A 14809-nucleotide genomic window follows, 5' to 3' on the forward strand; every position below is an offset into this window, starting at 1 on the left:
CAACATATCTCAAATCAGAACCGCATATCAGACCTCAAATCAAACTCCCAGATCAGGTCTCAAATCAGACCCCCAGATCAGACCTCAAATCAGACCCCCAGATCAGGTCTCAAATCAGACCCCCATATCAGGTCTCAAATCAGACCCCCATATCAGGTCTCAAATCAGACCTTCAGATCAGACCCCCATATCAAACCTCAGATCAGACCTCCATGTCAGACTCTCGTATCAGACCTTAAATCAGACCCCTATATCAAACCTCAGATCAGACCTCCATGTCAGACTCATATCAGACCCCTATATCAAACCTCAGATCAAACCTCCATGTCAGACTCATATCAGACCCCTATATCAAACCTCAAATCAGACCCCCATATCAGGTCTCAATTCAGACTCGCATATCAGGTCTCAAATCAGACCTTCAGATCAGACCTTCATGTCAGACCCCCAACATATCTCAAATCAGAACCGCATATCAGACCTCAAATCAAACTCCCAGATCAGGTCTCAAATCAGACCCCCAGATCAGACCTCAAATCAGACCCCCAGATCAGACCTCAAATCAGACCCCCAGATCAGGTCTCAAATCAGACCCCCATATCAGGTCTCAAATCAGACCTTCAGATCAGACCCCCATATCAAACCTCAGATCAGACCTCCATGTCAGACTCTCGTATCAGACCTTAAATCAGACCCCTATATCAAACCTCAGATCAGACCTCCATGTCAGACTCATATCAGACCCCTATATCAAACCTCAGATCAAACCTCCATGTCAGACTCATATCAGACCTTAAATCAGACCCCTATATCAAACTTCAGATCGGACCCCCATATCAGACCTTAGATCAGACCCAAAATAAATAAATAACTTCTGCTCCGACACTCGTCTGCAGGTCTGGTGTCTCTCCTGCAGTCACTCTCCCTGGTCTTCTCTAGGTCTATGCGGCACTGTGATCTGACTGCATACGTCAGGTCATAGAGTGTGTGTACTATGTACTGACACTTTACACAGTCAGGAGAGTTCAGCGCAGGCCCAGAGAAGACCAGAGAGGGGTGAGTACAACCCTTCACTCGCCACTCTCAGTGCCTCCTGCATACTAGTGAGCGGTTCCATAATTGAAGTGCTCACTAGTATTCGCTTTATAAGACTCGCTGAGTCTTATAAAATTAAAAAATATGGTAATTGGTGGTGTGCCCCTGGCAAGGGTGGCGCTGTGGACCCCCTGGCTTAGGGGCCCAAATGCAATTGCAACCGCTGTGACGCCTATAGTTACGCCCCTGTTCATTGCCTTTAACATATACCTAGGAACTTTTCTTGGCATGTACATTAAAGGAGTTTTCCAAGACTTTTTTGTTGATGACACCTGGGACCCCCGCCGATCAGCTGTTTTGAGAAGTCACCGGCGCTCCTGTATAGCGCTGTACATTGTATCGCCCCATTCACTTCTATGGGACTGAGCTGCAACAAGGCCACGTGACCGATGAATGTGATCTCACGTGGCTTAGGCAACACTGTTAGAAAGATGCAGCGCCACTGTGAGCGCCGGTGCCTTCTCAAACAGTTGATCAGCAGGGGTCCTGGGCATCGGACCCCACCGATCAGACAATGATCTATCCAATGGAAAATCCCTTTAAATGTGGCATTCAGACATAGGGTTCACTCAGCCTTACACCTCTATACGGATGCCTAAATGACCATGTTTTTGCGGCTTTTCTTTTGGCCACCAAAACCAAAAGAACCCCGATCTGGGCCCCTGCTCTTTGTCCTCGTTTACTATCACATGGACTATTTTATTTTTTGGGTGGAACGTCCCTTTAAAAAAATAAAATAAGTTCTAGACATTTCTTATGGACTAATGGTAGTGAGAGTCAATACCAATATGGTGGCCAGGAAGACGTGTGTGGCCATATGTAACTACCTGACCAATCAGACCGGACGTTCAAACAAAGAAGTTTCTCGTGAGCCTCCAACGTAGTGGTTTTCTGGTGTCCATTAGTGGGTTTTCCATCTCCTTGACTCCCTTCGAAATGCACTGAGCTAATTCAGTCGAGCCCTTCCACGTCCGCCATCCGCCCCGTGCTGCCTGCCGCATCTATATATACGTGATTTATGATCCGTCACATGGTCGTCAGGCTTCCTGTAGCGCAGCCATCACGGGTCATGTAAGCACATGTAGACGCCATCCCCGCTCGTCTGGGAATTAATTGACTGATTTTATTCCTGGAGTAAAATGCGGCTAAGTCCACATGGAGTAGAGCGGCGTTATTCCCCCTCTCCCGCCAGCATCCGTTCTATAACGGACCCAATGGAGCATTTCATTACAGTGATTCCATTCATTTTTCTTTTCACGCTGCAAAATCTGCTCAGTATGTCAGTGCGGTAGGAGTTTTAAAGGGATACTCCACTTTCCCAATGCAATTATTGATTGCAGGGTCCGTCCAGTGTACTAGAGGGTCCGCCGGGGGAGGCTAAGGCTCCGACACAGTAATGGGGTACCAGGGTCTGTTAATTTTTTTCCTGTGGTTATAATGAGGGCCAAAGAAGAAATAGCCAGCACCCCCCCACTTAGTACTGGACTGACTGACAACTATTCTAGAGTCCCCTCACCGAGCCAATAGAGAAGATGATAGGAGTTCCCGAAGGTCTATTTTTTTATTTATGACCTCTAGTGCCTTGACCCAGTCCATGTAGTTAAATGGGTCGTCCAGGATTACAAAAACATGGTGCATTCTTCTAAAAACAGCACCACCACTATCCATGGGTTTTTGTCTGGTATTGCAGCTCAGCTCCAGTGAATACCATACACAAACCAGTGGAAGGCAGCCATGTTTTTCTAATTCTGAATAATCCCTTTAACCCGGCAGTTATGTTTCTAGTCCTGGACAATCCCTTTAAGCCAGCACTATAACCAAGTGATATTGTCACCGATGGCTAAGCTGCTCTGAAAGGATCATCCTCACTACTGCCCTCCTCACTTGCTTGCAAATGGGGGACCCTAATAAGATGGCGGTTTTGTCCGCATAGATTTGGGGTCCTGATGCTTTTTTAGAGTCCTGGGTTTGGTCCCCACAGATTTGGGGTGTTCATACTTTCTTTAAAAAAAAACCCTCCAATTTCATACTTTTTATAATCTGGATTCCTGCTGTGTTGGGGCACAAAGTGGCCACCACCCTGAGCACAAAGCAGTCCTTGTCATTTTTGGGGGTAAACTCGTCTTTAGATACAGGGGAGTTCCACTTTTTGTCCATCAATTTTGTTGGGATCCTGTCAGAAAATTTGGGGATCTTGCAGTATTATGGCCCTTATGGAGATACACGGTGTGCCCGTGACTACATAAAACTGGTCACAGGGTCTCTGTGTGCTGCCATAGAGGGCTTGTACACAGGGCATTGCCATAGGGTGTATTGGGGGATCGGGGTATCTCTGGATGCATCCACTTGGTTTTAGTTATCACATCTCATCCCCAAACCCAACCTCATTTGTGAATGTGAAACTTAAAGGCTATGTACACCTTCGGAGACATTTAAAAAAAAAATGATTGCATGTTACTCATTTTTGGCTAAAATTGGCCTTTATTAAAAAATATTGAGCCATTCTCTCACAAAGGGTTAACTGATTTTCTAGCTGTGTGACTGGTACTGTCACTTTGTCTTTGTGCCGGTCATCTAATAACCCTTATCTCTAAACTACTGAGAGGTCATAAACACTTATTTAAGCCACATTCTTATCAGAAAGATAAGAGCTATAATGAGTGTTTAGGAGGTCAGAGAGCAGAGATAAGGAGTCCGTCTGCTCCTGGTCTGACGGAAAAGACAAGAAATCCAAAGTGTGCTACTAGAGCATCTCAGCTCTGTACAGAAAAAAAGGACTCCAGATTTTTAATAAAGAACAATGGGGGCAATAATACACAATAAATTGCCCCCAAAAGGTGTACATAGCCTGATCTAGCCCCTTTCAACTATAGAGACTGCATAAAGGACACCCCTCTGAGTGCCTGCTTTCGCACCCCGGGTAGTGGTCAGTTCCCTCAGACAGCATTGTCCAGACTAGGAGTAAATATCTCAAAAATATATAATTTTTGGGGGATTTTGTTGTTAGTCAAAAGAGCAGATTGCAGGAATTCCTGGCACATACTGTACTGTGGGAATTTTAATTTCAATTGATGGTCTTGCCCTTTAAAGACTTAAGTGCACTGGTTTGACTTTACCTGCAATACGGGAAGCAGGCCGGTTGCATCAACGAGAAGACGGGGTTAAGAACTTCTGCTTTAATGTCATTACGTTTGTTCTTACACTTGGATATAATGCAGTACGTCCAGGACTTTAAAGCCTTTTGCTGCAGTATCAGATGACACGCGGGGGAACCAATGAAATCGAGCTGCTGATCACACTTCTAAGATTCATTTCATCTCTGAATCATAGAGCTGCGAAAAACACATTTGGATACCGCATGTATGGGGTCTTAATAGAGAACATGATTGCTTCACCACCACCTACCCACTCCTCATCAAACCTGCACCCAGAGACCTTCTTCTGCTCTCCACACCCTTAAATATACTGGTTGACATTAACCTCTCCACCACCAAAAAGATTATTACATTTATTTTCAGTCCCTGTCTGACTGACTCAGTGGTAGAGTCTATTTAAAATAAATGGATGTAAAAAGTGGGGCAGGGGCAAATATTCTGAAAGGAATTTTTTAGGGAAATGGTAGAATAAATCTTAACTTGAAGTTCTTGGGCCTCAATGCAAAATCTCTAAGGTGTCCACCAGCTACTACATATCATGTATAGTACTGGTCTCCTCACATGGAGTAGAAGGACCTGTAGGCCCCTCAAGGTCCAGGAATGACCGCAAACCTCTACAGTCTTTATAGTTATGCCTCTGGAGTTGCATATCTGGATAGGGTGAGGCAGGGCAACTTCCTGTTGGACTTTGGTGACAGTGGCTGATTGGTGGAGATCTCACCAGCAGAATCGCCCATGTTCTTGGGGAAGAGTGGTTACCAAAGAAGGGTGGTTTTCATCTGAATTCTTCCTTTAATACATGGGTGTAATGAGTGATTGTCAATCACTTAAACGCCCGACAGTCCCCATGGTACAGGTGAACAGATATTCTACTAGAACCTCAAAATTGGATGTTTGGTGTTCCACTCCTCTCAGGCCTTGGTGCATGGTCACTGCCGGCCTGCTCTGTGCAACTCCTCCCTGTAGTTCCTATGGACATCTTCACTATCACTATTTATTACTGTTCTTCTATGTGTCCTACTGCCGCCTCCTATATCACCACTTTTCCGTAGTCCGAATACATGGGGTGCTTGGATATTACTGGATAATTTTGAGTTCTTCGAACACAGGCATTTTAATGCCACTGCATTTTCAGGTCAGTAAATGCTTTTTGGGTCCGGATAGTGTTTTATTGCCTGCAGGTTATTTGTGAGTAAAGCACTTGGAGCACTTAGTGTCCCTCAGCGACTTTATAAAAGCGCTCATTTTTAACCCTTTGAGGACTGACCAAGGGACGTATTTGTCCCATGTTTTTAATTGCCTGTATCAACTGATTAAGAACTTAAAATACTCCACAAATGGATCTAGCTTTATTTATTGTTCAAATACATTCTTAAAGGGGAAAAAAAATAATTATTTTTATATTGATGACGGTAATCTTATGGTCCTCAAAGGGTAAGAAGTAGAAGTCATTTTACAGACCCAATACTCCTCCCGGTTATTATTACCATAATGGCAAACATGGCTGCCTGTGGTCTGCACATTTCTGCTGTAAAGCAGCACTCAACAACCCGCAGCAAATACCTTTCAGTAATTAATTAGAAATTAACCCCTGCTGCTGTGCGACACATTGGGACATGACTGACGGTACAACGGAGCTGCATCTGCATACGAGAAATTCAGAAGGCAACTAGAAATGTAGCTGCTTCTGCTACTCCCTTATATATGAAAATTGTAGTCAACTTGTTATTAATAACATACTGTTATAGAAATCAGGATGGAGCACAGATTTTACTGTATGAATGACAACCAAAATGGAAAATCTTTAATACGTACATGAATATAACTACTATAATACTGCTCCTATGTACAAGAATATAACTACTATAATACTGCCTCCTATGTACAAGAATATAACTACTATAATACTGCTCCTATGTACAAGATTATAACTACTATAATACTGCTCCTATGTACAAGGATATAACTACTATAATACTGCTTCTATGTACAAGAATATAACTACTATAATACTGCTCCTGTGTACAAGATTATAACTACTATAATACTGCTCCTGTGTACAAGAATATAACTACTATAATACTGCTCCTATGTACAAGAATATAACTGCTATAATACTGCTCCTATGTACAAGAATATAACTCCTATAATACTGCCCCCTATGTACAAGAATATAACTACTATAATACTGCCTCCTATGTACAAGAATATAACTATTATAATACTGCCTCCTATGTACAAGATTATAACTACTATAATACTGCCTCCTGTGTAGAAGAATATAACTACTATAATACTGCTCCCATGTACAAGAATATAACTCCTATAATACTGCTCCTATGTACAAGAATACAACTACTATAATACTGCTCCTATGTACAAGAATATAACTACTATAATACTGCCCCCTATGTACAAGAATATAACTACTATACTACTGCTCCTATGTACAAGAATATAACTACTATAATACTGCCTCCTATGTACAAGATTATAACTACTATAATACTGCCTCCTGTGTAGAAGAATATAACTACTATAATACTGCTCCTATGTACAAGAATATAACTACTATAATACTGCCCCCTATGTACAAGAATATAACTACTATAATACTGCTCCTATGTACAAGAATATAACTACTATAATACGGCTCTTATGTACAACAATATAACTACTATAATACTGCCTCCTATGTACAAGAATATAACTACTATAATACTGCTCCAATATACAATAATATAACTACTATAATACTGCCTCCTATGTACAAGAATATAAGTACTATAATACTGCTCCTATGTACAAGAATATAACTACTATAATACTGCTCCTATGTACAAGAATATAACTTCTATAATACTGCTCCCATGTACAAGAATATAACTACTATAATACTGCTTCCTATGTACAAGAATATAACTACTATAATACTGCTCCTATGTACAAGAATATAACTACTATAATACTGCCTCCTGTGTACAAGAATATAACTACTATAATACTGCTCCCATGTACAAGAATATAACTCCTATAATACTGCCTCCTATGTACAAGAATATAACTACTATAATACTGCTCCTATGTACAAGAATATAACTACTATAATACTGCCTCCTATGTACAAGAATATAACTACTATAATACTCCCTCCTATGTACAAGAATATAACTACTATAATACGGCCTCCTATGTACAAGAATATAACTACTATAATACTGCTCCTATGTACAGGAATATAACTACTATAATACTGCCCCCTATGTACAAGAATATATCTACTATAATACTCCTATGTACAAGAATATAACTACTATAATACTGCTCATATGTACAAGAATATAACTACTATAATACTGCTCCTATGTACAAGAATATAACTACTATAATACTGCCCCTATGTACAATAATATAAGTACTATAATACTTCCCCTTTCGATATAAATATTAGCTTGAAGAAGTAGAAGAATTTCGTATTTTGCAGGAATTGCTTCTCATGATTTGAGTAATCTAGTGATTTGTAGACACTGGAATTAGCCCTCCAACAATTACAGTGCCAGCCATATATTTCACTGGATGTTGCAGTGGTCAAGACTTTGAGGCGTCCAGGGAGGTTCCTGTATGGGAGTAGTAGTAGTCCTTCTCCTGTCTCGTCTGTCTTGTGGATACTTCCTCTGAATGATATCAGACATAGACACATCAGGCTCTTTTCTTTAATGTCCCTGCAGGATTTGTAGAACTTGTGTTGTCCATCTTGTAGACACCCTCTGGTCATCCTTCTTTTCCTCGCCACTTTCTCATCTTGCCTCAGTAACACGTCTTCTCCCCGTGTACAGAGATTGTGGAAGATTCTGCAAAAATCCCTTTGACCTAAATACAAATTGAATGAAGGAGAAAGATTGGGAGGGGACAAACATGTATGGGGAGCAGATACTTCCAGACCCCTTCGCTTCTTTAATCTGCTGTATCTTCTGCCCTTGTTCTTGGCTTTTACTTGCCTCTTCTTGTGGTTACCCACAATTCCAGACCCTTCCCCACCCTGGACTCCTTCTTTGAGTAACACCCAGATCTCTGCAGTCTTATACGCTCCGACCTCTCTTTGTCATCATCTTCTTCAATCATATAAACTATTTACTGACATCTGGCATTTTTCCCTGACACGTTGGTCCTACATAGAAAACAAGGAGCTGACATTAGCCTCATGGATTTTAATTAAAGGAGAGGGATTTTCTGAACTTTCAAGATGATGACTAACTCCTTACAAAATGTTATTACTAGTGCTAGCATTCTTCCTCTGTTCTTTTTTTCATCCTTTTTCTCCTTCCATTTTTTTGTTCTCCTATTTCTTTCTTTTCATCTTCATTCACTTTGTCATCGTTTCCCTCCTCTTGCTATCATCCATCTTCCTCTTCTTCCTTTTCCTTCTCGCTGTCTTCTTGCTCCTTTTTTTCCATTTTCCTCTTCTCCTCATTCATCCACGTCTTCGCCATCTTCTCCATTTTTTACTTTCTGCATCTTTCTCTTCTCTTCCTTTACTCCTGCATCTTCTTCTTTTTCTTCTACCTCTTCTTCTGTGTTTTCTTCTTCCTTTCCTTAATCATCTTTGCCATCAGTTTTATCCTTCCTTTGCCATCCTCTGCCTTCTTCTTCTTCATATTCTTCCTATTTCTTTCCACCAGCTTCTTATTATTTCTCCACTTCTTCACCCTATTGTTTTTCTTCTTCTTTTTTCTCCTTCCTCAATGTTTCCCCTTTTCCCCTTCTTTTTCCCATTCCACCTATTCTTTTGCCTCTTGGTCATCACCAACGTCATGTTTACATCCACATCCGATTGCTCTGTGGCTCCTTCTTTCTCTTTTCTTTTTCTTCATGATCTTCTCCTTCCACATCTTTACCAGATTTTCCTTCTTCCGCTTTTTCTCCTTCCTCTTCATCATTTCTTTGCTCTCTTTCTCCCTCCTAAATTTTTCTTTCTTCATCTACTTCTCCTTCCACCTCTTCTTTTGTATACTCTTCATCATTATCACCATCATGTTTTCATCCACATCCTATTTCTCCCCGGCTTCCTCGTTCTCTTCTTTCATCGTCTTCTCCTTCCACATCTTTACCATCTTGCCCTCTTTCCTCTTTTTCTCCTTTCTTTTCTTCTTCATCGTTTCTTTGCTCTCTTTCTCCCTCCTAATTATTTCTTCTCCATCTTCTTCACCTTCATGTTCCCTCTCACTGCTCATTATTTCCTTCTTCCTCTTCTTCTTCTGTTTACTCTTCCTCTTTATCATCATCATCATTGGTTTCTTCCGAGTTTCTTCCTATTCCTCCCCTATCTTTTTATTATTCAGTGATACCATGTTGTTTTCAACTCACAGTGACTATATGAATAGTGTTCGTCCAGCACGCTCATTCATCTACTGGGGTCTTCTGCCATCTCAATGCCCCATTCATGATATTGAGAGGCAGCACAATCCTGCTCCTTCAATGGATCTGATGACTCCAGAGTCTTATAGAATGTTGTTTGTGAATGGTAGCACAATAAAATTGCATTTCAAGTGCTGGAGCGTGTGGAAGGCAATATCGTCCCTCAGTGTCTTGGATCTTGGAGATCTGTGGTGTGAAGTCAAGTAGAAGGTTCTTCTGGATCTCTTGAAGGACCTCCTTGGTTCTCATGCTAGGGTGTTTCTAGGATATAACTTATGTTTAGTGTCTCATTAGGTTTCTCTTTATGTGTCATTTTATGGGTTCTCCTCAGTGTCTTGAGGCTCAGTCTAGGCTGTGAGGGTCTTCTGGCTGATTACATTCACACTTCTTCAGCAGTTCCCAGATTTTCAGAACTTTTTGTTTTGGACTTTTGTCTAAGATGTAGCAAAGCTGAGTTTGTGTTTTGGCACAACAAATCAATATGTTTATAAGACAATGTCACCTTTAGGACCATGTACAACCGATAAGCATACAGGGTTAACTTAGCCTGGAAAGATGTTATGATGAACATAAGATGCAGTCGCAAAGATTTGGTCGACCGATTAGACCTGCTACATCTGTCTCTATGTATGTTTTGCTACTTGTGCTTGCATGGTATGGCTCTCCCTTCTTCCCCATCACCTGCTATGTGCTTGTCACCCCTGTCCTGTATCCATTGCTCTGCCCCGATCACGGCCCCCTCCTCTCTCCCCCCTCTCTCTCATTTCCCATTCTCTTTGTAATCCCTCGCTCCCTTCGGCGTGGGTGACATCATTGTGTCTCCTCCTCCTGCTCCCTCTCTCCATCTCTCTGTCGTTCTCCAGACTGCAGAATTAAATCAGGAATCGTGCAGATGCTGCGGCGCTCTCCTGCCACATCCATGGGCGATCTCGCTGCACTGACTCTGCCTGTCTAATTTAGTCACTGGCTGTCTCTCTGGATTCCTATTTTCCCATTCACTAATCCCAATCATTTCTTGCTCTACATTGCTCTACCCTGGCAGTCTAATTGCACTCTCTTGTGCCTGTCGGTCTTATCGTTCCACCTGTTCTCTCTTCGTCCTGTTGATCTTTGTGTTTTACAGTCTTTGCCATCTGTTTAATATTTTTTTTGTGTGTTTGGCTTGCACTCTCCTGTCCCCGTCACTTGCACTCTCGCACCTTTTAACCCTCTCGCGCTTCTTTCTCCTGTATCTACGTGTACGATGTCTCCCCCTATACCCAGTCTCTTAGGCCTCCTGTTACCTCAGTTCTCCCCACTTCCCCAATGATGATGTCTGCCACACTGGCCATGTCTCTGTCTCTCTGTGTGCCTGTGCTGACTCTCTTGCTGTGTGATGCGGTCTCAGGTAAGAAAGCCTTGCACGTGGGCGCTCTCTTCCCCATGAGTGGGGGATGGCCTGGGGGACAGGCCTGTCACCCATCCGCACAGATGGCCCTGGAAGATGTCAACAACCGAAGGGACATATTGCCGGAATACGAACTTAAACTTATTCACCATGACAGCCAGGTGAGTGCTGGTAAAGGGATGGTGGTGGTGGTGGCACAATAGCATTGCTCCGAGGGGTTCGGGGGTACGACACCTGAGATTTGGTCATCCTGGCAGGTAGCGAGTGACAGTGGTGAACCCTGAGTATTCCTGGAGATAATACAAGGGACTCTTGTGATGTAGACCGTCAGTCGGTGACAGTAGAACACAAAACAGCCTAAACCAAAGTGAGAGGGAAGTAAAAGAGATAGAATAAAAGATACAAAAATATAAGTGAGAGGGATGAAGAAGAAAAGTGCAGCAGCAAGAGCAAATGAGGAGGAGGAGGAGGAGGAGAGACAGCAGGGAAAAAGTGAGAGACAGCCTTGGCAGGAGACAGGAAAGTGAGACCACCACAGGGGTGCTCGGACACTGCCTGTGTGACCTTTACTAAGACTATCTCTGAGGGGGAGAGAGAGAGCGCAGGGGGTGCAGCCAGGCTCTCTCACAGGATTACCCCCTGCGCTCTCATTATTCCACTCAGCTCTCTCACTGTTACCACGGCAACGGAGGAAAGGGTAAAATATTCCAGAGAAGAAAGATAGACTGAGAGAGAGAGAGAGGAATGAGCAGAGAGGGGGGAGAGAAAGAGACAGATGGGGAGAGATACAGAGCAGGAGATAGAGGGCAGGCAGGAGAGGGGGAGAGGACTCTCATCATCTACCTGTACTTTCTATCACACTTGTAGGGTCAGTCAGGGCTTGTTTCCTGACCATGTTGTTCTGCTCTGTCCTCTCCAGTGTGACCCCGGCCAGGCAACGCGCCACCTGTATGAGCTGCTGTATAATGACCCCATTAAGATTATGCTGATGCCAGGGTGCAGCAGTGTCTCCACTCTGGTGGCCGAAGCAGCCCGCATGTGGCATCTCATTGTGGTGAGGAGCCGCCTTCGGTCTCTACCATCTGTCTTGATATGTTTGCTTTTCTTATTGTTGTTCTTCTTTTTGTAAGTCTTGTTTCTTCAACCTTCAACTTTCTTGTTGGCTTCTTCTTCCGTCCCACATTCCTCTACTTCTCCACTTCTGTCTATCTTCCCTTCTGCACTTCTTCCCATCTTCAATGACGTGCTGTGTTATTCTTACTTCTTCCTCTCATCTTCCTATAATCCTTTGGTTCCTCTATTCTCCTTATTGTGGTCCTCTTTTTCTCTGCTTTCTTCCTTGTCCTTTATCTAATTTGAATTTCTCTTTCCTTTGTTCATTCTTCATTTAGTTGTTATTCTTCTGCCTCTAATTACCCTGTGTAACCTGCTCCTCTTCCATCATTTAGCTTCACCTGCGACTGAGCCAACATCACTTATCCTTCATCATCTTCCTACTATTCATCTTTCACTATTTTTGTTATGTTTTTTCCTACTCAACTTCTTGTTTCTTCATCTACTTTGTTATATTATTCATGTTTTCACCCCACTTACTTTTCTTCCTTCCTCCGTCTTTCTTTCTTTCCACACACCTTCTTTTTTCTTATTTTTTTCCCTTTTCTCTGATTCTTTTTTTCTTTTGCGCTTCTTCACTCTCTTCTCTAATCCATCCTTCCTACTTTCTTACCTGCCTTTTGCCTATCTACCGTACATCTTCTTCTCTTTCTTGCCTTTTGCTTCTGTTGTCCTTCCCATCTTCCACCTTCCTATTCTCATTTTCCTTCCACTGCCTTCTCCCTTTTTCTTGTTTTGCTGTCTACTTTGTTTTTTTATGTTCTCTTCCTTCCTTATATTTTTCTCTTTTCTTTTATTCTTTTTTTCTTTGCTTTATTCCTTAATGTTTTCTTTTTCACTATCCCTTTCCCTTCCTGTTTATGTCCTTCTTTCCCTGTTGTCCTCTCTCCTCTCATATGGTTCACACCTCTTTCTACCTTTCTTTGTCTTCTCTGTGCTCCTGTTACTTCTACTGTACTTTCTTCATATCTTCTGCTTTTGTACTATCCAGCATAATATATTTATCCACCCACCACCATTTTGCCCTGATGTTTACTTGCAGCCCTGTACACACAGTACCTCTTCTCTCCTTTTCCTCTATTACTCACTGACTTACTTTCCCCATTCTTACTTGCCTTTCTTGCTTTCTTCATCAATCTTGAGTTTTATCTTTTTGTAATGTCCCCTTCCCCTCAGTCATAGAATCCCAATTCCCAAAAAGTTGGGACACTGTGTAAAATGTAAATAAATGTAAATAAAAACAGAATTCAATGATTTTAGACCCATATTTTATTCACAATAAAAGGTCATCAGATGTTGTAAGAGATATTTTACCATTTTATTAAAAAAAATTAACACATTTAGAACTTGATGGCAGCAACAGTTGGGACAGGTCCATGTCCACCAATGTGAAGCATCTCTTCTACTTTTAATAACAGTCTGTAAACGTCTGGGAAGTGAGGAGACCAATGGCTGGAGTTTTGGGAGAGGAATGTTGTCCCATGTCTGATGTAGGATTCCCACTGCTCAACATTTGTGTGTCTTCTTTACCAGATTTTTCATTTCGTGTAGACGGCAGGCGACCTGGACTCTTCTTCTGTGAAGCGATGCTATGCTGAATGGAATATGTGGTTTAACATTGTCTTGTTGAAATATACAAGGCTTTCCCTGAAAGAGACATCTGGATAGGAGCATATGCTGTTTTAAAACCTCTATATACTGTTCAGCATTGATAGTGCCTTTCCAGCTGTGTAAGTTGCCCATGCAATAGGCACTAATGCAGCCCCATAGCATCAGAGATGCAGGCTTTTGAACTGTGCGCCAACTCAAGCTGGATGGTCCCTCTCCTCTTGAGTCCTTAGTCACAGTGTCCATGTTTTTTATTCATCTGAATACAGAACAGTTTTCCATTTTGCCTCTGTTCCTCTTTTCCATTTGTATTTTGAATGCAATTCGGCCCAGAGAAGGCGGTGGTGTTTCTGGTTTGTGTTGACATATGGCTTTTTCGTTGCATGATACAGCTTTAAATTTGCATTTGTGGATTGCATAGGGAATTGTGTTCACAATGATTTCTGGAAATGTTCCTGAGCCCATTCCAGTACAGAATCAGCTTGTTTTTAATGCAGTGCTACGTGAGGGTTCTTAGATCACAAGCATCCAGTATTGGCCGTTGGCCTTGTCCCCTGCACCAATGCATTTCTCTAGAATCTATGATGATACGTGCTGTAGGTGATTCGAAATTCAAAGTATTCGCAATTTAATGGCCAGGAACTTTTTTATTGAAATTTTTAGTCACAGTTTTTCTCAGATTAGTGAACCTCGGCACATCTTTGCTTCTGAGAGACTGCCTCTCTAACATGCTCTTTTTGTACTCAGTCATGTGGCTTTGTTGCAAATTGCTCCTCCAGCTGTTTTTTTTATTATTAGTGCCACTTACTTTTCCAGCCTTATGTTGCCCCTGTTCCATCTTATTTGAAATGCGTTGCTGCCAGCAAGTTCTAAATAAGTTAATATTTTTTTTTCACGAAATGGTAAAATATCTCACTTTCAACATCGGCTATGTGCTTTATGATCTACTGCGAATAAAATGTGGGTCTATGAGACTTGCAGATCACGGCATTCTGTTTTCATTTACATTAATTTACATTTTACATAACGTCCCAAC

At 42.0% G+C, this 14809-nt stretch overlaps 1 protein-coding gene across 2 annotated transcripts in view; it reads left to right on the plus strand.

The window, feature by feature from the left end:
- Positions 1-14809, plus strand: part of GABBR1 (gamma-aminobutyric acid type B receptor subunit 1) — a 116137-nt gene that overhangs the window by 62874 nt on the left and 38454 nt on the right. For both annotated transcript variants that reach the window (XM_040404914.1, XM_040404915.1), the window contains 2 exons: positions 11053-11213; positions 11972-12106. In XM_040404914.1, coding sequence (XP_040260848.1) covers positions 11053-11213; positions 11972-12106 — 296 coding nt within the window. The remainder of the gene's footprint in view (positions 1-11052; positions 11214-11971; positions 12107-14809) is intronic.

The sequence above is a fragment of the Bufo bufo genome, chromosome 8 (assembly GCF_905171765.1).
Source record: "Bufo bufo chromosome 8, aBufBuf1.1, whole genome shotgun sequence".
Classification (NCBI taxonomy): domain Eukaryota; kingdom Metazoa; phylum Chordata; class Amphibia; order Anura; family Bufonidae; genus Bufo; species Bufo bufo.